The following is a 22,082-nucleotide window of genomic DNA, read 5'->3' as shown; positions in this document are numbered from 1 at the left end:
AGGAGTGTGATTGCTGGAGCTGGTAGCTCTGGTAGCTCTATTTTTAGTTTTCTGAGGAACCTCCATCCTGTTCTCCATAGGGGCTGCACCAACTGACATTCCCACCGACAGTGTAGGAGGCTCCCTTTTCTCCACGCCCTCTCCAGCGTCTATTATATATAGACTTTGTGATGATGGAGTAGTTTTATCCTCAGACTGTGAATGGGATGGGTTTTAGCCACTTTGCTGTATAAGAGGGTGACGTGTCCTCTCGTCTTTGCAATTTCTTTGATTGTCCTCTGCTTTCACAGTGAGTCAATGATAAAATTGTCTCCTTTTCAGAAGGGTTTTCTGGGTGGGAGGGAGATTCTGTTTTTGATGCACCCTCCCCGAGAGGATGCACGCTCCTGCTGCCTTACTTTGATGTCTTTTTGGAAACAGTGCAACACAGGAGCTCTTAACAGAGCTGGGCGTTTCCGATCCCCTGGCCCCAGGTGTCCTGGCTGTGCTTATAGCGGGTCCCCAGGGCGTATTTCTAGTGCGAATAGTTGCTCGTTGGGGAAACATCCTCAGTAAGCGGTGGCATCTCTGCCGTGGCCATGGGGCATGGGGCGCTCTGTCCTCTGTGGTGACAGGGAGATGACAGTATTGGAAACACAGTACGAGGGTGACCTTTGGACCTGTCCACATGATGCTCTAGCCAGTGTTTTCTCCATTGACTTAAGGATGATTTGGGACACACTCATGTGCTCTTTGAAGCTCGACATTTTCACTGGCCCAGGATGTGACTGTGTTCAGTACCCCTAAGCACTCAGCCCCAGCACCCGGGTCCTGCTGGGCTGACAAACACCTGGGTTCATGGCCACCCCCGGTCCTGCCTCAGATCACAGGCTTCCCTCCATCTATAGATTTTCCCCGAGACACATGGACACCTCCTTTCCTGGTCGCGTTGTGTAGGTGGATTCAGAACCCTCATCCCTTTTCCAGAATCTTCTATCCTTCTTTCCGAACATTTTTGCGTTCCCCTGTTGACTGCCTTGGTTGCCTGCTTCCAGACGTCTTTACTTTTGCGTTTTTAGTTCCACTGATGGTAAAGTCTCTGGATTCCAAAGTTGCGGCAGACCCCAGCTCTGGAGGCAGGTTTCGTGGTCAGCCCTGGACTGATGGTGGATTGTCTGCGAGAGTTTTCTAAGATGTTCCTCGTGTTCTGGACTTAAACCTTCATGTAGCCATTGGGCACCAGCTACAATATACCCTTCTCTCTCTCTCTCTGTTTCTCTCTCTCTCTCTCTGTCTCTCTCTCCCTCTCTCCCTCTCTCCCTCTGTGTCTTTATCTCTCTCTGTCTCTCTCTCTCTCTCTTTGTCTGTCTTTCTCTCTCTCTCTCTTTCTCTCTCTCATTCCCTGCCCCTCTCTTTTCCCCCGTAAGGCAAATAACTCTCTCTCATCCTCTCCTGATTGGGACACATCTATTTTTTCCCCCTCTCTATAAGGAATAACGCATGGTTTATTTTTAAGTGAAAGACTTTATTTTGAATAATAATATACATATCATTCACGCCATTTACTTTTCACGGTGCGTCACTGTGTATGGAAGTAGACGGGGAAAAAAATAAACGTTAGAAATACCTAAGCATGGAAATATACAGGCAAAGAAGACATTTGATACATCTCCATGAACAAGCATCACAGGCCAGTATCCATTAGAAAAGCACGAAAACCGTGCAGAGAGTCTGCCCACATCCCAGCAGGCAAGTGCAAACAGTACACGTTATCGTTTCTTGGATACAAAACGTATACGTTTTCTTTGGATTGGAAACATCCTCCAGACGAGTGGCTTGGCTTTTCTATGCAAGGCAAAAATTATCTATAGAAGTAAAAACAGTGGGGGAATTTCCTGGCAGTGCACTGGTTAAAACTCTGTGCTTTCACTACCAGGGTTCGGGTTCGATACCTGGTCGGGGAGCTAAGATCCCACAAGCTGTGTGGCACAGCCGAAAAATTTTTAAAAAACACAAGTACGAAGTGTAGAAGCCACCTGTGACGCTGAGATATTCCAGGCCACAGACGTGTGTCCACTCACCAGTCAAATCCATCCACCAACGAGCAGATGTTTTTGGGGGTGCACTGTGCAGCTTTGTGGGATTTTAGTGCCCAGACCAGGGATCGAACCCGTGCCCCATGCAGTGGAAGCGTGGAGTCCCAACCACTGGACCTCCAGGGCAGTCCCTAGCAGATATTTTTTACGGCTTCTTTTCCTGTGTGTCAGTTCGCAGAGGCTGCTGTTTTCACGGAGGGTCACTAACGAGGATGACCATGTGAAGCCCTGACATGACATCGTCCCTTTATCCATTTAAAAAATACAAGTGCAGCGACGTGGGCGAACCTTTAAAATCTCTCCCTCAGCACCCGCCAGACGTTCAGTCAATATTGTTGCAGTTAGATCTGCTACCCAGGGAGCTGTCTAGGACATTTTGCTTAAAAAATGGAAACCAGGGACTTCCCAGGTGGTCCAGTGGTTAAGACTCCGCCTTCCAATCCAGGGGATGTGGGTTCCATCCCTGGTCAGGGAACTAAGATCCCACAGGCCTTGTGGCTAAAAAACCAAAACATAAAACAGGAGTCATATCGTTACAGATTCAATAAAAGACTTTTCAAGAAAATGGTCCACCTTGAAAAAAAAAAAAAGAAACCGGCGTGATTATTCTCAGCATCTCAGTTTATCGTGGGCTTAATCGTGGGCAGGGACCCCGGGAGTTTTTTTTGGGTCCAGCCTCCGTGGGGCTGTAGCCCTCACACAGCTTCGATGAACCCCAGGATGGGCTAGATGCTTCTGGAACACGGTGGGTGGGCAGCTGTGTGCATGGCAGCGATGTCCTTGCTGTTGCTTTAAAAATATGTTTTCCCCAACGATGCTATTTCCGCCCAGACCTTGCTCAGATGACTGTGATGATTTCCCAGCTCACCTTGAACTCGTGCTGTGCCCGGAGCATCGTCACTGTTGCTCGGGGTCAGTGAGTTTCTGCTAGAATCTGTCAGCAGAGCTTGTATGCAATGACCATCCGTGTTGGCAGGTCCCCAGGGCTGCGTCATTGCTGCACATGTCCTGTCTTGTACATTCTCGTTAGGAAATACGTAACACGGAGTGGGGCGGATGGAATAGGTACAGCCTCAAGGACATCGGGGAGGGGTTGCCCTTCAGCTCAGGTCACCACGAACCGGACCACGGGTGCCCCAGCGAACATGAACACGGATGAGTCCGGCTGTTCTGCCCCAGCGGGGTGACATCCAGAGTCGGTGCAGCTGTTCCAATGTCTGGCTGACCCGAGCCTCCTGGCTGTTTTCTCTGCTGTCAACGTCCAAGGAATCAAAGACCATCGTAAAGAAGTAACAACCACCACCAGCTTCCTTTTATTATATAATGTTACCCTCAACTCACCAGGTGGAAGCCGGGAAGTCGCCGCGGGTTAACACCCCCAGATTCAGGCCATAATTCCTGCTCACCCCATATCCCCTTCAAATGCCCCTGCTCCGTGATGTGGGGCATTTTCCAATGGATTTTGACCTTGGAAGGGCATGTCTAGTGGCTGCCAGTTTGTCCCAGGAGGTAGAGCTCTCTAGCCTGGACTTGACCGTTTCAGCGTGCACAGACCACTCCCCCATCCTAGTGGCTCCCCTTTTTTATTTTTTATTTATATTTATTGAAGTACAGTGGATGTGCAATATTATATAAGGTACAGGTATACAATATAGCGATTCACAACTTTTAAACATTATACTCCATTTGTAGGTATTATAAAATATTGGCTGTGTTCCCCGTGCTGTACATATGTCCTTCTAGCTTATTTATTTTATGCATAATAGCTTGTTCCTCTTTACTCCCCTTCCCCTATCCTGCCCCTCCCCCCTTTCCTCTCCTCTCTGGGAACCACGTGTTTGTTCTCTGTACCTGTGAGTCGGCTTCTTTTTTGTTATATTCACTAGTTGGTTGTATTTCTCAGATTCCACATATAAGTGATATCCTATAGTATTTGTCTGGCTTATTTCACGAAGTATAATGATCTCCAGGTCCATCCACGTGGCTGCCAACGGCATGACTTCATTCTTTTTCCTGGCTGAGTAATATTCCATGGTATACGTGCACCACATCCTTATCCATTCCTCTGTCTTTGGACACTTAGGTGGCTCCCGAGTCTTGGCTATCGTCAACAGTGCTGCTATCAAAATAACCATTGTGCTTGCATTTTGGGCAGTCATCACTCTGGTCCTCCCATGGGGTTGCACCTGGGTCGCCGTTGTCTGACGGGTCAGCCAGGGCCAGACGTCCAGGGTGGCTTTCTCCTGTGGCGGGAAACTGGTCCTGCCCGTCGCCTGGCCTCAGCTGAGCTGGTCGACCAGATCCCCACGTGCGGTCTCCTCACCAAAATAGTGATCTCAGAACTGCCAGCCTTCTCTAGTGAAGCTGGCTGTGCCCAGAGAGACAGAGTTCTGAAAACCGGAAGCTCTGGGGTCTTTCTGAGCATATGCCCTTGGACGTTGTACGACATTGTCACTGCCACTGCGTTCGACTCATGACAGCAAAGTGCATGAGGCTGCCAGGATTTGAGGAATGCGACACAGACTCGTCTCCCGAGGAAACGGGTGTCAGACGCATGTGCAGGCTGGTTGTCCGGCTGCTTGGAGGCTGCTGTCCCTTTCAACCAGCCTCACATCGGCCAGGTGCCCTGGATGCACGGGTCTGTCCTGCGCTGAGGGCTGCCTGCGCTGCAGGCACTGACAGAGCTCACTGGTCTAGCTTCGTCCCACTAACTTGGGCGATCAAGGAAACACATCACCAGGGAAGTGCGTGCGTTTTCTCTAAATGCCAGACCTTATGTCCACGTGACAACCAAAAAGCCTGTGTTTCTTCTGGGTGACTTCTGAACGGCACCCTGGCATGCTCTTCAGAAACATTTTTCAAATTAAAAAAATGTTTTCATTTATTTTGGCCGTGCCGCGTGGCATGTGGGATCTTAGTTACCCAACCAGGGATCGAACCCACGTCCCCTGCGTCGGAAGGTGGATTCTTTTTTTTTTTTTTTTTTTGCGGTACGTGGGCCTCTCACTGCTGTGGCCTCTCCCGTTGCAGAGTACAGGCTCTGGACGTGCAGGCTCAGCGGCCATGGCTCACGGGCACAGCCGCTCTGCGGCATGTGGGATCTTCCCGGACCGGGGCACGAACCCGTGTCCCTTGCATCGGCAGGCGGACTCTCTGTGCCACCAGGGAAGCCCGGAAGGTGGATTCTTTACTGCTGGACCTCCAGGGAAGTCCAGAAACATTTTTTTTTATACCTTACTTTTTATTGACTACAAGACAACATTTTAGAATATTTTTGAGCCTAATATCATGTAATCTCAACAAATTCATTTGACTGTGAAAATCGTAACAAAGTGTCTCATCTCAGAACGACACAGGTTTAGAGACCAGACATGCTGGAGCATGTAGGTCTGTAGCTGAGAAAACCTAGTTTTGGTTACATGATGGTCCCGGGGAAAAAGAGAATCGTAGGGTTTAGAGTTAAAATAATGGGTTTTAGTTCTGTAGTAACCTAAATGGGAAAAGAATTTGAAAAAGAATAGATACACATATATGTGTCACTGAATCACTTTGCTCTACACCTGAAACCAACACAACATTGTTAATCAACTGTACCCCAATATAAAAGTTAAAAATAAAATCATCCTTTGACCTAATTCTATAGTTTCCTGGCTGTGTGAACTTTGCCAAGCCACTTCTTCTTTATGTTGTTTTAATGGAAAGGCATTTTATTTTAAATGTAGCCGTGTGAACCTGTCAGTCCCAAACTCCCAATCTGTTTTGTTCATCGAATTTTAGTGGCTGTAGGTATATTTGAACACACACTCCGCTGAGTGCCTAAGACACGTATAGCTCGTTTTTCTCGTGTCTGTGGCCTCCGTCCATGCTGTGCCACAGTCATGATGTTTGAAAGTCATCAGCGCAGGGGATAAACTTTCCGCAGTCCGGAGGTTTCTGGGGAGAGCTGGGTGTGGAGGGAAGAGGCAGGTGTGGCCAGGATGCGTGTGAGGTGAGACACCACACACCTGAACTCCCCGTCTTCTCGTGTCTGCGTCTGGAGCCCCATCTTCCGTCACGGTTCCTCTTCCATCCTTGTCTGTGGAAGCTGCCGTCAGCCCGCAGCCTCCCTACAGCTCTGTTTTTTTTAATATTACCACCTTGCAACACCGAGAGCACTTGGCTGGCTCTGTGAAAGCCAGAGCCTGAATCAGATGTTTTCTTGCCTCAGGAACCTCAGAACCTGCAGTGGGGATGTACGGGGTCGTGAAACCTACCTGGGACCTGAGTGTGGAGGGACGTGCAGTGTGGCCTGTGTGGCCCGGGAGGGGCCTTGCAGTGCAGCTGGGAAAACTGTCCACACATACAGTTACTCAGACATGAATGCGTATTTGGAGAATGACATGTAGAAATGCATACACAGGCACATACAAATATATATATACACACACATATACAAATACAGAAATATACATATAGAAATCCACATCCATATAAAATACACATCAACATACACATATACAAATGCATACATGGAGAATTACATGTAGAAATGCATACACAAGCACATACAAATATATATGTATACATATACGAATACATCCATATAAAATACACACACATCGGGCTTCCCTGGTGGCACAGTGGTTGAGAGTCCACCTGCCGATGCAGGGGACGCGGGTTCGTGCCCCGGTCCGGGAAGATCCCACATGCCGCGGAGCGGCTGGGCCCGTGAGCCATGGCCGCTGAGCCTGCGCGCCCGGAGCCTGTGCTCCGCAACGGGAGGGGCTGCAATAGTGGGAGGCCCGCGTACCGCAAAAAAAACCCCAAAAAACAAAAAAAAAAATCCCACACATCAACAAACACATATACAAATGCATATACAGAGAATTACATATAGAAATGTATATACAGCCACATACAAATGTACATATACATATACAAATATATGTGTATACATCCATGTAAACAAACATATCAACACAAACATATACACATATGTAAATGCATATACCCAGAGAAGTGTATACACATGCAAGTACAAACACATGTATACACACATGCAAAAATATATATGCGTATGTGTATAAAATTATGCATATATGCAAAACAACTTGAAAATGCAAATATATATGTAAATACAAAAGCCTATGTGGACGAATATACAACTGGAATGCACGTATGCATGCATTACACATAAACACATGTGCAAATGCATAGTTGACTGTGAACACTTACACATAGGCAAATAACTCTGCTCATATACTTACAAATATGTACACATGTACATGCATATGCATGTTATGCAAATGCAGGCACTCATGCAAGTACATATACATGCATCTGCAATGCAAATTCATAGGCATGCATACAACATATATGCAAAAGAAAACGCATGCGTAAGTTGATAGGCATTTATAAACACATGTGCGTGCAAACACACGAACGCATAAACATGGACGTGTATAAATGTGTGTGTGTGCACGTGTGTGCAAATACATAGGAACATATACGCGACACACGTGTATACATGGACATATACAAATGCATCTAGAATAAGCATACGAATACATGCAGAATTACATGCACAAATAAAATGCACACACACAGGCAGGCAGCACGCACACACATCTAGACACACACATAGACAAACACACGTGCAAGCCTGCTGGCCGCTCTAGGAGATGGAACCATATGGGCCGGGCATGTGTTCTGCCCATCACCCGTGTCCTGGCCTCTGTAGGAGGGACTTAGGGACAGGGATTTAGGTGACCTTTGCCCCCCACCGGAGGGCAGGCTTGGGTGTCCCATACTGACGGGTAGAACGAACGGAGGCCCAGGATATGCTTCACAAATGTGTTTATGGACCAATGGCCGAGGGGCTGGCTGCTGGGGCCTGCAGTTCCCCAAAGGGCGCCTGAGGGATGAATTCACTTGTGGGGTTCACCTGAGTGAGGGGCTGCCGTGGCAACATGAGTTTGGGGATCAGTGCTCTGTCCACCTGCCTGTGGACCATAGGATAGCGTCACCCCCTGGTGTCCCAGCCGTGCTGCCCCCGCCTCAGACCAGGCCCCTGGCATCTGCGGATGGCTGTTCCCATCCAGAACAGTGATCTGCCCGGGGGACACTGTTGGGTGACTCAGGACTGTCTCACTTTCTGGGGGGTCCTGCTGTTTTCTCATCATTTACAAGCTCGGGCCGTTGAAGGGCAGAGTTTGAGAGCAGGAAGGGGTCTTGTTGGTCTTTTGGCATCTTCCCCACCGTGTACAGAGCAGGAAACTGAGGCAGGAAGGTGGGGCAGCAGCCAGGACCAGAGCCACCCTACTGGCGCCGGGCAGGTGCCCCATCCACCTGGGGGGCAGCGCCACCATCCTGTCCTACCTCTTCCCATCCCACCCCATCCTCGTCCCACCTCATCCCATCCAGCCTCATCTCATCTCCTTCCATCCTCATCCCATCTCACCTCATCCCACCTCATCTCCTCCCATCCCATCTCATCCCATGTTATCCAAACCATCTCATCTCCCATCCCACCTCATTCCATCCCATCTCATCCCATCCTACTTCATCTCATCCCACTTCGTCCTATCCCATCTCTTTCCATCCCACCTTATCCCATCCCATCTCTTCCCATCCCACCTCCCCCCACCTCATCCCATCCCGCCTCCTCCCATCTCCTGCCATCCTCATCCCATTTCCTCCCATCTCACTGTCCGTGAACCCTCCTGTGTCCGCAGCTGGTGTAATGATGGTGCCGCAGGGGACCACCGAGGACGGCTTTGAGGAGCACTTTGGTGTGAACTACCTGGGGCACTTCCTGCTGACCAACCTCCTCCTGGACACCCTGCGGGAGTCGGGTGCCCCCGGCTGCAGCGCGAGGGTGGTGACCGTGTCCTCAGCCACACACTACGTCGGGGAACTGAACTTGGACGACCTTCAGAGCAGGTGGGTGCCAGTCGCCAGGGGTCTCGAGTGCTGCCAGGACGGTCAGGGTGACCCGTCACCACGACGCACTGGGCAGGGTGCTCGTCCCAGGTGATGGCGGTTCACACCCCCAAACGTTTGTGAATCAACCTGTCTCGAGGTGAAAGCTGTGTTGACTAACACAGGCAGACCTGGGAGATGCTGCGGGTTCGCTTCCAGACCACAGCAGTGGAGCAAATACTGCAGTAAAGCGAGTCACACGAATTTTTTTGCTCCGAGTTCATCTGAAAGTGATGCTTACGCTACACTGTAGTCTAGTAAGTGTGCAATAGCATCATGGCTATAGAAACAGTGTACACACCTTCATTAAAAAATACCTCATTGCTAAAAAAGGCTAACCATCCTCTGAGCCTACAGGTAGTCATAATCTTTTTGCAGTAGTAACATCCAAGATCCCTGATCAGAGATCACTGTAACAAATAGAATAATAATGGAAAAGTTTAAAATACTGCGAGAATGACCAAAATGTGACACAGAGACACAGAGCGAGCAAATGATGTTGGAAAAACGGCGTCAGGAGACTTACTCAACGCGGGGCAGCCCCAGACCTTCAGTGTGTAAAAAAAATGCAGTATCGGTGAAGCGCAGTAAAGTGAGGTCTGCCCGTATTAATAATTGTTTGCTAACTGGCACTCACACATCCATATCAGTCTATTTATATTTATGCTTTGAGGTAAATCCTATTATTATCGTCATTTTACACTTGAGGAAACTGAGAAGCATATATTTAAAAAAATTTATTTAATTGAAGTATAGTTGACTCACAATGTTGTGTTCATTTCTGGTGTACAGCAGAGTGATTCCGTTATACACATATATACGTTTTTTTCCGCATTCTCTTCCATGATGGTTTATCCCAGGATATTGAGTAGAGTTCCCTGTGCTCTACAGTAGCATTTTGTTGTTTATCCATCCTAAATGTAACAGTTTGCACCTGCTAATCCCAGAGTCTCAGTCCATCCCTCCCCTCCCCCCTCCCCCTCCCCCCCTCCCCCCTCCCCCCCCCCCCCTCCTCCGCCTCCCCATTGGCGACCACAGGTCTGTTCTCTGCGTCTGTGAGTCTGTTTCTGTTTGGTAGATAAGTTCCTGTGTGTCATATTTTAGATTCCACATATAAGTGCTGTCCTGTGCTATTTGTCTCAGACGCCTGGCCTCCAGGACTGGGGGAGGATGAAGTCCTGTCGCTTTCAGCCCCCAGTTTGTGGGTCACCTGTGCTGGGGCTGAAGGAGACCTTCAGCGTGTGTGGGTCTCGTGGAGGACCAGCCCCGTGGCCTCTGAGCCGGGCCAGGATGGGTGTCACGGGCGCTCTGGGGTCCTGATGGAGTTAACGGGCTGACTTCGTTCGCTGCCGTTTCTGAGTTGTCCCCGTTTATTTCTCAGCACGTAGGCGTGCGTAGCCCTTGAGCCAACCCGGTGCTTTCCGCACAGGGCGTGCATAGCAAGGAAGAGAATGAAAAGGCCCCTGAGCCTCTAGAGAGTCTAATGTCGCCTCAAGCACTCACACAGCAATGCGGCTGCTTCTCCCCCTGGACTCAACACCCTGTGTTTTAACTCCTGGGGTCCAGTCGTCCCTCAAAGGGGCGTCTTTGGACAGAGTGGTTCTCTCATCCGCGTGGGTCCAGGCTCAGGGTCTGCAGAGGGTATAGGATCGCCAAGTGTTTCCTGCATCTGATGGGGGCATGACTCCACACGGCTCGTGAAAAACAGCATCGTGGGCTTCCCTGGTGGCGCAGTGGTCGAGAGTCCGCCTGCCGATGCAGGGGACGCGGGTTCGTGCCCCGGTCCGGGAAGATCCCACGTGCCGCGGAGCGGCTGGCCCCGTGAGCCATGGCCGCTGAGCCTGTGCGTCCGGAGCCTGTGCTCCGCAACGGGAGAGGCTGCAACAGTGAGAGGCCCGCGTACCGCAAAAAAAAAAAAAAAACCCAGCATCGTGACAAGGGGACCCGTGTACGGGGTGGGGCGCTTCTTTCAGGAATATCGTTGTCGTTTTCTCCTTTGAATACGGGTGTAGAAATACGCAAGAGAACGCAGATGTGCGCACCGTAGCTTCCTTTTTCTAAAATGAAGCTTTTTATGGCATCGCACAAAACTCTGACATTTGCAGAGAAGTAATCTCATGGCCCGCAGGAGTGAGTGTGTCAGGAAGCGGTGATAACTGCCCTCCTGTATTTGTTTACATTTCCTATGTCGAATCACATCAAAGGCATCTCGTTGTTATCATTTTTTTCCCTAAATGGTTATCCAAAGGGGATGAGACCGTTTAGGACCGTGGTTTTCAAGGTGGGGTCCCCAGAGCAACAGCATCTGTATCACCTGAGAAGTGATGGATGATACAGGTAGATGCTCAGACCACACAGCCACCACTTGTGAAATCAAAACTCTGAGGGTGGGAAAACAATCTGACAAAATATATGTATGTATACACACACACATGTATACACATATATGTAACTGAATCACTTTGTAGTACACCTGAAACTACCACAATACTGTAAATCTTACTATGTATAAAATAGATAACTAAGGAGAACCTGCCGTATAGCACAGGGAACTCTCCTCACGGCTCTGAGGTGACCTGAATGGGAAGGACATCCAAAAAAGAGGGGACATAGGTATACGTACAGCTGATTCACTTTGCTGTACAGCAGAAACTAACACAACATTGTAAAGCAACTCCACTGCCATCAAAATTGTTTAAAAAGACAATAAAAGGGTATTTCCTAGCAACCTGCCCCCTCCAGGTAAATCTTATATACACCTTATAGTGTATATTTCACTTGAGACCACGCCACATACAGCCTTTTCATTCTATAATAAACATACAGAAAATTACCTTTAAAAAAACCAAACGAGCCTAACTCACGCTTGTTCTATTTTAAAGGCTTGACAATAGACTGTTAAAACGTTAAAACCGTGTTCAAAACAAAACAAGCCAAACTCAGGGTGTGCGGCCAGGCGTTGGGAAGTTTAACACGCCCTCTGAGGGGCTCTTAATGCATGCTGACATTTGAGAACCACTTGGGTTAAAAACATGCTGCCTTTCCGGGTAAAAAAAAAAAAAAAGAGTGAATTCTTGGCTCGCACCTGATGTAGACACCGCTGGTGATGACGGTTAATTGCCAAGATTGATTTGCTGGCTTGGGTAAGGAGCGTTCTTGTCAAGCATAAATCACTTGTAAAAGCATGAAGTGTTCCAAACCCAGGTGGGTTGTTCCACACGAGAGGGCTTGTCACCTCTGCCCGGCTGCACTCAGTCCCTCCTCCTACAGAAGAAATTCCAGTGGAAGAGGTGGGCGGAATCTTGGGAAAATTGTAGTCAGTGAACAAGACTTGTGATGTAGTGGACAGCTTGGTTAAAAAAGAAAAAAAAAAAAAGTTATATTTAGTGGGAAGAGGGTGAAAAAGCTATATACTATTTAAGTAAAAAAATTATATTGAATTTATTTAATACTTGTATATCTATAATAGTTAATTATATATAATATGTAAATGATATAAAATATATCTGCAATATTTATGTAATTATGCAATTATAATTATATGTATAGTTATAATTTACGTATATGTGAGAGGGAGAGACTGACTTTTCTTTAAAGGTATCAACTGCACAAAGCTCTGTTGCATCTTTTTTTAAAAATGGCCACAGATATTATATAATTTATATAAGTTGCAGGTGTACAACAGAGTGAGTCACAATTTAAGGTTCTATTCCATTTACAGTTATTGTAAAACATTGGCTATATTCTCTGTGCTGTACAGTATATCCTTGTAGCTTATTTTTTTATTTTTTAAATTCTTTTTTTTGGGCTGCACCGTGTGGCTTGTGGGATCCTGCTTCTCTGACCAGGAATTGAACCCACACCCCCTGCAGCTGAAGCACAGAATCTTAACCACTGGACTGCCAGGGAAGTCCCCTTGGAGCTTATTTTATACATAATAGTTTATATCTCTTACTTCCCTCCCCCTATATTGCCCCTCCCCCTTCCCGCTCCCCACTAGAGTTGGACTTGTTTTCAGAAACTACCTCCCATGCTTGGAGGAGCTGACAAGGTTGACCAGCAGGCCAGAGATTCAGGGAAGCGGTGACGTTTGTAGTCTTGAACCTAAAGACTAGGTGACTTAGGTCGTAGTCTTGAACCTAAAGGCTAGGTGACTTAGGTAGCATTTCTATGCTGCGGTGTTTGAGGCCAAATCCCTTCTTCTTTTGGGGGAACCTCATTCTTTTCCCCTGAATGCTTTCACCTGATAGGACGAGGCCCACCCACATGGCCGAGGTTCACCTGCTTTACACGCAGGCTACTGGTTTCATGGTTCATCTCCTCTGAAAAATAACTTCCTGGCACCATCTAGACTGGCACTGGACCAAACACTTGAGCGTGGACACGTGAAATGAACCGTCAGGGGCACAGATGTGGGCAAGGCATTCTGTAGGTGATGTGCCGTGGTGTCGGTCGTCTACCCACCCTGCACCCTGACTTGTCTCCGTGCTCAGCCTCCTGCACCCATGGGCACCTCGGGACCCAAGGGACCCTCTGCGGGGGTCGCGTCAGAGGTGCCCCAGCTGCGTGCCAGCCCTGAGGGTGGCCGCACGGGAAGACCCCTCTGCACCTCTCCCGGGGACAGCTCGTCCTGCTTGTCCTTGGACCCTCCCCTCTTAATGCAGGCAGCTGTTTCCTGGGCTGCCCTCGGCTAGGAAAATGGTACCCTGCTACCTCCTCTCCTTGGACCCAAACCAAAGCGAGTCCCCCATCTTGACTCTTGACCTCGGAAGAGATCAAGAGATTAAGATTTGCTCTTAGTGGCAAAGTCAACAGAACCCTCGGGATGCAGGATTAGGCTACGTGCTGTGTCACCAGCCAAGGTGCTTCTTTGGGTTCAAGTGTTGCGTGTCCCTGGGTCTTGTGGCTCTGTCCACAGAGGTGCAGCTACAGACCAGAGCTCAGAGGGGACTTTCATAGGGTTCCTCACAAGCACACTCTTCTCATGGCTTCCTCTCCCCACAAGAAACTCACATCTTACGGGCTTACTTCCTCTGAACGTAGAAAAGTCTCCTTATTTTTCTTGGCTTTCTCTCTTCTCTATTGTTCAGTGGAGTAAATCAGCGAAGTCCACATTGTTATGGTTTGTACCAAGTAACTTTTTCTTTTTTCTTTCTTGGCCACGCCGTGTGGCTTGCGGGATCTTAGCTCCCTGACCAGGGATCATACTCAGACCACGCAATGAAAGTGCGAAGTGCTAACCACTGGACCGCCAGTTCCCAAGTAACTTTTGCTTTTGTAAAACAGTGGTTACTGTATGAGTTTCCTGGGGCGGCCATGACAAAGGACCAGAAATTTGGGTTCCTTAGAACAACGGAAAGTTATTGTCTCACAGTCCTGGAGACTGGAAGTCCACGATCGAGGTTGGCTGGCTAGGCAGGGTGGGTCCCTCGTGGAGGCCCTGGGAGGAACCCACCCAGGCTCCGTCTCTTCCAGGCTTCTCTCCAGCTTCTGGAGTTTGCTTTATGGCACGAGTCATATTGGATTGCAGCCCACCCAAACAACCTCATTTTGACTTGATCACCTCTGTAAAGACCCTATTTCCAAGGAAGGTTGTATCCTGAGGTTCTGGGGGTTAGGACTCCACAGCATAACCTCTTCTGTTATGGGAAGAGGGGGAAAACAATTCAGCCCACAGCACACACCATTTGTCCCTCTCCAATGGATAGATCCTTAACCTTTTTTTTTTTTTTTTTTTTTTTTTTTTGCGGTACGCGGTCCTCTCACTGCTGTGGCCTCTCCCATTGCGGAGCACAGGCTCCGGACGTGCAGGCTCAGTGGCCATGGCTCACGGGCCCAGCTGCTCCGCGGCATGTGGGATCCTCCCGGACCGGGGCACGAACCCACATCCCCTGCATCGGCAGGCGGACTCCCAACCACTGCGCCACCAGGGAGGCCCCATCCTTAACCTTTTAAGGCTCACGTTATTTCAGCCTGACCTTGCTTTGGAGACACAGTAATCATTGACACGTTATGGGCACGGCCCTGTCTTGTGAACATAGCTGTCTTGGTTTGAGTTTCCCAAACTTAACTTTGGGGCAGTTTTTCACTCTTTTATTCATAAGTGCGTCTTCACATCCTCGTATATCGTTGGTTGTGGCACGTCTGTGGTGAGATGTCATGTTATAAATATGCTGTCCTGCATTGATGTGGTTTTCACTAAACATTTAGCATGTTCAGTGTGTGTCCTGGGACCCCTTACAGGCAGCCGGCACCCTTGCCGTGCTTCTGTGACCAACTGTAGCAGGTGTTTGGATGAGGCTGGAATTCACAGGCGGCCCTGCCGCATCCCGGGCTGTCTCTGCCGACTTCCCTTCGTGGAAGGACAGACTCCTCTTAGCTGACGATACTTTCAGAGGTCCTGGTGGGTGGTCTCTCTTTCCATCTTCCTCCGTCGTGTTAAACCTAGGACACCAAGGCAGAATGCAAGGCAGTTGTTCATCTTGTCAAGGGAGAACTTCCGTTTGGAGCTGAGGGATTATTGACTTGCCGACGTGCTGGCTACGGGTCCTGCTTGCAGACTGATCGTTACCAGGCTCGGCCAGCATCCAAAACGCGCCAACTGGAAACTAGGTTATGGGTAGTACGTGGAGTTTCCATAATCGTGTTTGCCATGTGCTCATGGGTTACTGTCTCAGAATTGAACTTTCAAGGGAAGCAAATGGGACTTACTCATATGAAGTGAGCATCACACAGTCAGTTGTCTTACTGGAGTGGGACTGAGCCATCACACACACACACACACACACGCACACACACATATGGCACGGTGTCCATCAAGGTAATCAATGAAGAGCTCCTTTCTTATAATAAGCTGTCCAGGCCGGTTGGTTTTTTCTGATCTCCAACGGCAAGAGGAGAATAATGTTTTCTATAACATGCTGAAAACACAGACCTCAGATACCCTTAATCATATCCACATTCAGGGTCATGTGTGTTTCCCTGGGGTTTTCCTTCAACAAGAAAGCTCAGTGAATTAATGGTTTTCAAGATATTGTCTTAGAAATCCCATAGTCATAGGCATGATTTCTCATGGGATTGAGGGAGTTCAGGAAACGGACTCCTTGTGAGACACTTAATGCGAAATGGTTTTCTAAGACAGGTGGGCGGTAGTTTACTTGTGGGCAGTAGAGAGCAGTGTGCAGAAGTAACCTTGACCACTCGTGTGGAAGTAGTTGAAACATCAAAGCATAGGATTAATACGGTGTAGGTCAAAGATGGTGGAAAGCCAGTGGGGAAAGCCATCTTTAAGATAGGATGGAATACACGCACACAAACATATATATATATATACACACACACACATATATGTAAATGGGTGTATATATAGAGAGAGACACACATATAGACACAAATATGTATATATGAATATGTATACACACATAGAGACACATGTATATATGAGTATATATATAGACACATATAGACACATATACATATATATGAGTATATATATAGACATGTATATATATGAGTATTTATGTAGACACAGATACATCTATGTATATATGAGTATATAGACACATATATGTATATATGAGTGCATATACATATGTGTGATTACACATACGTATACACACATTCATATACATATGTGTGATTGCACACATTCATGTACATATATGTGCGATCACACATATGTACACACATTCATATACATATCTGTGTCTATACAAATATACTCACTCAGGCAGTGTGATCAATGGCCATTTCTTGGTGGAGGGGAACACTGACATCACTATGGAATTGATTTTCCATTCTTCTTTGAGCTTTGTCATTTTTTTACAACCAATATATATTTCTTTTATAATAATGAAAAATTAATATTGTCCTTAAAAAGTTCTCCCAAGGTATACCTTTGGTCCTACTGAAGGGGACCAGGACACGCTAGCCCCAAGTGTACCTCTTTGATACATGCCATCTTTTGAGCTAAAGGCAATTGAGAACAAGCAGACCCAGGAAACGCTCTTTACTTCCCTCCGCCACCGCCCCCAACTGTCTAAAAAATACAGTATCAATTTGCTGTTTTGTAAAGGAAATTTACATTTATCCAGGGATTTTCCATGTGTAGTAAGGTCTCCATTCCAGGGAGAGAGCTACTCCTGGAGATGACTCTTTTCACCCCGGAGACTCTTATTTGCATAACAAGACGGTCCTTTTTATATACACACACTTCTTCCCTTCCCATAACCTGCCGCCTCCACCCAGAATCCCCAAACCCCTTTTCCTTTGTTTACCCTAAGATGGTAGATAAGCCTCTCTCATCTGGCCACCTCCCTGAATCACATCGTTTTGGGGATTCCTATATGTATGTATGTAATTAAAACTGTTTTCTCCCGTTAAACTGTCCTTTAACAGTTTGATTTGCAGGCCCCAGGACAGAACCTAAGAGGATAGAGGGAAAAGATTTCCCCCCCTACAATACTTTATTAAAATGTAGATTTTACGTGTGTATTTTTTAAAAGGTAGAAATATGTGGGTGTGCATTTATTGTCATAGGCAATAGTAACTTTGTCTTTGATGAGAACTCGAAAACCTCATTTGCTTAGCGGCAACGTATGACCTGCTACATTCCTGGCATGTTGCTGAGCCCGGGGGCACTAGCGGACCCTGTGCACTTAGCACCTGGTCTCTGGTGGCTCAGTGTAACTTCTTCAGTGGGTGTAGATCGGCTGTCAGATCAATGCCAGGTGGAGACCAGGTACAGTCCTCAATCTTGTAAATGTCACACACTGCTTACATGAAACAGGGATCCAAAAATCCAGTGTCCTCTTCCCAACCAGAAAGCCATGCTGCTTCAATTTAGGAATAGGCTTTCCCATCTCTAAGTAATGTTTTCCTAGTTTTTAATCAAGAACGCCTTTGAGGATTATCGAGTCTTTGATTCAATACACAGCTTTGCATATGTTGTGTTCAAAATATCATTTTTCACCTTTCCTCCTCTTGTCTGTAAGGTAGAGAAAGTGGTGGGGGTCTGAGTATGCCAACTCAGAATATGCCACTTTGACATACAGGTTATTTTGAGCTTCTGGAGAAGCAACAGATGCAGAAGGGTGCCTTTCGGGAGCCTCCCTTATCTGACTAAAAGCAGAAACTTGTGAGCAATGAGGACTTCCCAACTCTTTGGGGTTTTCTCTTCTTTTCTATGAAGTTCCCCATACGTGTAAAGTTAGAAGTAAAAACTTCTCTCTTTAATCTGACACTTGGTGGTTTAAGTTGCACGCCTCAGGTACGGAACACAGAAGTACAGGAGAAAAATTTTTCCTCCCCGACAAAAAGCCTCTACCACAAGACTGCCTCTACTTCTGTTCCAGATCGACTTTCAAATTCGTTATGAAGTAGTTACATCAACAGATTATTATTTATTGAAAACAAAGATATATTTTTGTGGTTTCCGTTCTACCTTTTGACACCATTCGTTACAAAAGCAACATATTAAAAATCTCATGTTTCGAATCAAGCCATGCAGACATTTCCTGAATTTCTTCTACCTCTGCTTAAGTTTGTGGATTGATTCTCCCTTTCAGCTGCCTTCTGTCTGTTAAAATTGCAACAGTCTCTTCATTGTTTCAAACACCAAGTGTCCCTGCCGTTCCTCCGGGCTTTGTTTTTAAACTTTCACGGGGAATCATGTCCTCTTGTGTATCGGCTTTGATTCTTTTCCAGTTCTACTGTGGATGTTTATTTATCTTTAAATCCACCAGGGAACCTCTCCTGAAATGACTTGTACTCTTGATTTTTTTTTCCTCCTGTAGAGAAACGTATTGACTTTCCCAGCCACATAGTATATTTCGAGAATTTCCGTTCTCTCTTCTCCAGGCTACCATAGGAAACTACAGTTACATCACTTGCCAGTTGACCCTTGAGGAATGTGCACATGTATGGTTCCTTCTCTTCTTTCTAAATTCGGGGTTCCTGTTCCCTCCCAAACAGCCCTGGTAATTCAGGAGCAGACGCGTGCACGTGAGGTCGACATGGCCCAATTCCAAGGTGAAAGTTCAGCCTTTCTCTCCCCCCACTTAATAACTCCCTCTTTCCTGGAGCTCTCTCCTCTTCTTGGGGGAAGAGACAGGAGGAAACTGCCCAAAACAAGTATCTCGACGATAATTGGGAGGTTGTCGTGGATCAGAGGAGGGCGTCTGTGCGCTATATTTTTGTCTTAATTCCTCCCTCCAACAGAAGACCTGTTTGGAATTCCTTTGGCCGACGCCCTGCGGCCAGCTTGTCCGGTGTCACCCTTGGCTGACTTGTTCTGAGTCATCTTTCAGACAAAAGACGCGGGGCTTCTTTTCAGCTTAAACTGCATGGACCCGAGGCCAAACCTCCGAGTTTGCCTGTGGCCTGTTGTGACGAGGGGCTGTGTGATGGGCACACGGTGGGGACGTGCTGATGAGGAAGAAAGATGCTACCCAGGAAACAGCAGGAGGCCGGAAATCAGTCCGAAAAGGGGTTGATGTGGTTGTCACATAGGAACAGACAAGCGCCCATGTGTGCAATTTATAGAGTTGAGGTTTTTCAGAAAGTCTCACGTGGCAACTAAGCGTACGAGGCTCGATTTCTGATACCCTTTCTTGTCCTGTTTTCTACGTTCTAATATTTCCCTTTTCCTTTTATTATTTTTTTCCCCTTCTGTGCTTTCCTTGGTCACATTTTCTCAGTTCGCTTTTCTGAATCATTTAGTCAAGTTAGTTCGTTTATTGCAATCTTTTTTTTTTTTTTTTTTTTGGCTGCGTTGGGTCCTCGTTGCTGCACGCGGGCTTTCTCTAGTTGCAGCGAGCAGGGGCTACTTTTTGTTGCGGTGCACGGGCTTCTCATTGCAGTGGCTTCTCTTGTTGAGAAGCACAGGCTCTAGGGCTTCAGTAGTCGTGGCATGCAGGCTCAGTAGTTGTGGCTCACAGGCTCTAGAGCGCAGGCTCAGTAGTTGTGGCCTGCAGGCTCAGTAGTTGTGGTGCACGGGCTTAGTTGCTCCGCGACATGTGGGATCTTCCCGGACCAGAGCTCAAACCCGTGTCCCCTGCGTCGGCAGGTGGATTCTTAACCACTGCGCCACCAGGGAAGTCCCCATTTATTGCAATTTTTAATTCCTATTTAGGAAGAGCCTTTGTCCGTTGAATTCCAAAGCGTGTTTTCTCTGCGTTTCACGCGACGACTCTGATTTCCTTCTTTTCATCTTTGTGTGAAACTCCCACGAGGGTGAATTCCACGGATGGATTTTCTCCCAACTTAGGAGACACCTCTGAGGTTGAAAGAGTGAAAGTAACATAGAATATGGGGCACATCCCACCGGAAGAAGGAACTCAGGTGGGGCTGTATTCATATGCCATAAAACTCAGGAAAAGGAGCTGTGGGCCTGAAGAAAGTGACTAAGCCCTAAGGAATGAGAACCGATGTGTTTTGCCAGAGAGGCATCCCGGGTTGTCAACACGTTGTGCCCCCCATAACATGATCTGCAACGACAGGAAGCTAAGATGGACCGGCTGTGTCTGAGTGGGACACGCATCAGGGCCTGTTTCCTGAGCGCTGAGCGTTCGGAGGAGAGCAAAACACGGTCAGTTCTCAGAGATGGAAACGATTCTCGTAAGACGCTTGAACTCAGGTGCGTGTGTAGCTGCCCTCAGCCTGTAGCTGGAGGTTGCCTCCCCGGTCGGGCGAGGGGAAATCGGGGCCAGACGCCTGCGTTTCACACCCTCTCCCGCTTTGCTTCTGCAGCAGCAGCTACTCGGCGCACGCGGCGTACGCCCAGAGCAAGCTGGCCCTCGTGCTGTTCACCTACCGCCTGCAGGCGCTGCTGGAGGCCACGGGCAGCGCCGTGACCGCCAATGTGGCCGACCCCGGCGTGGTGGACACCGACCTGTATAGACACGTCTTCTGGGGCACACGGCTCATTAAGAAGCTGTTCGGGTGGTGCCTATTCAAGGTAAGGCTGCGGTGGTCGGGTGTGTCGCGGTGGCTTGTGTGCTCCGAGCCCACGTGGGCAGAGTTTGGTTTCCCGAAGGGGCTGGGCTTTCTGTACTCGTGCCCGGGGTGGGGGGGTGGGGCGGTCCTCAGGACGATGAGAATCCTCGTGGCCTGGGAGCCCGTGGTCCCATTGCCGAGATAAGCACCGAGGCAGAACCCTCCCCTGTGTATCCACGCGGCACTTTTTTGTTCTTGTTGTTGCTGGAAAAGAGAAAAAGCGATTTCGGTCAGAGGCCGGTGGCGGGCTTGCATTTGCTCCCAAGGACCCTGGTCATTAGCGAGCGTGTCTGACTCGGGGCTGATGGATCTCAGAGGGTCATGTCTTGAAAGAGCAGGCGGCATCTGGGGTTGTCCTTCTGGGCTCTCCCTGGCCCTGGTTTGCACACTCTTTTTTTTTTTTTTTTTTTTTTTTGCGGTACGCGGGCCTCTCACCGCCGTGGCCTCTCCCGTTGCGGAGCACAGGCTCCGGACGCGCAGGCTCAGCAGCCATGGCTCACGGGCCCAGACGCTCCGCGACACGTGGGATCCTCCCGGACCGGGGCACGAACCCGTGTCCCCTGCATCGGCAGGCGGACTCTCAACCACTGCGCCACCAGGGAAGCCCTGGTTTGCACACTCTTGAAGGGCGTTGGAAGCACACCCGTCTGCCTCGAGAAGTGAAAGCCGTGTGTCTTCCCCTCCAGCCTCCCTCCAGTTCAGGATTAATCGCGTGTGCTTCCTGCTTGTGTCTGTGCCGCCCTGCGCGCGGTGTCTCCTTGGACAGCGCTTTGCTTCTCTTTTTATTTCCTGTTGGCGTACAGTTGATGAACCGTGCGGTGTAAGCTTCAGGGGTACAGCACAGCGATTCAGTTACGCATATACATGTATCCACTCTCTCAGATCTGTTCCCATTTCGGTTGTTACAGAATATTGAGTAGAGTTCCCTGTGCTCTCCGGCAGGTCCTTGTTGGTTATCCATTCTACCTGTGAGAGTTTGCATCTGCTAACCGCAAACTCCCAATCTATCCCTCCTTCTGACCCTTCCCCCCATAACCGTAAGTTTGTTCTCTA

The 22,082-nt window shown here is 48.2% G+C and overlaps 1 protein-coding gene across 16 annotated transcripts in view; it reads left to right on the top strand.

Annotated features, from left to right (window-relative positions):
- DHRSX (dehydrogenase/reductase X-linked) overlaps positions 1 to 22,082 on the top strand; it is a 368,637-nt gene that overhangs the window by 151,493 nt on the left and 195,062 nt on the right. For all 16 annotated transcript variants that reach the window (XM_060291858.1, XM_060291849.1, XM_060291867.1 and 13 more), the window contains exons 5-6: positions 8,789 to 8,996; positions 20,784 to 20,991. In XM_060291858.1, the coding sequence (XP_060147841.1) occupies positions 8,789 to 8,996; positions 20,784 to 20,991 (416 nt within the window). The remainder of the gene's footprint in view (positions 1 to 8,788; positions 8,997 to 20,783; positions 20,992 to 22,082) is intronic.

Source organism: Globicephala melas, chromosome X, assembly GCF_963455315.2.
Source record: "Globicephala melas chromosome X, mGloMel1.2, whole genome shotgun sequence".
In the NCBI taxonomy this organism is placed as follows: Eukaryota; Metazoa; Chordata; class Mammalia; order Artiodactyla; family Delphinidae; genus Globicephala; species Globicephala melas.
Note: the sequence above shows the minus strand (reverse complement) of the source record. Positions and strands in the feature narration are given on the sequence as shown.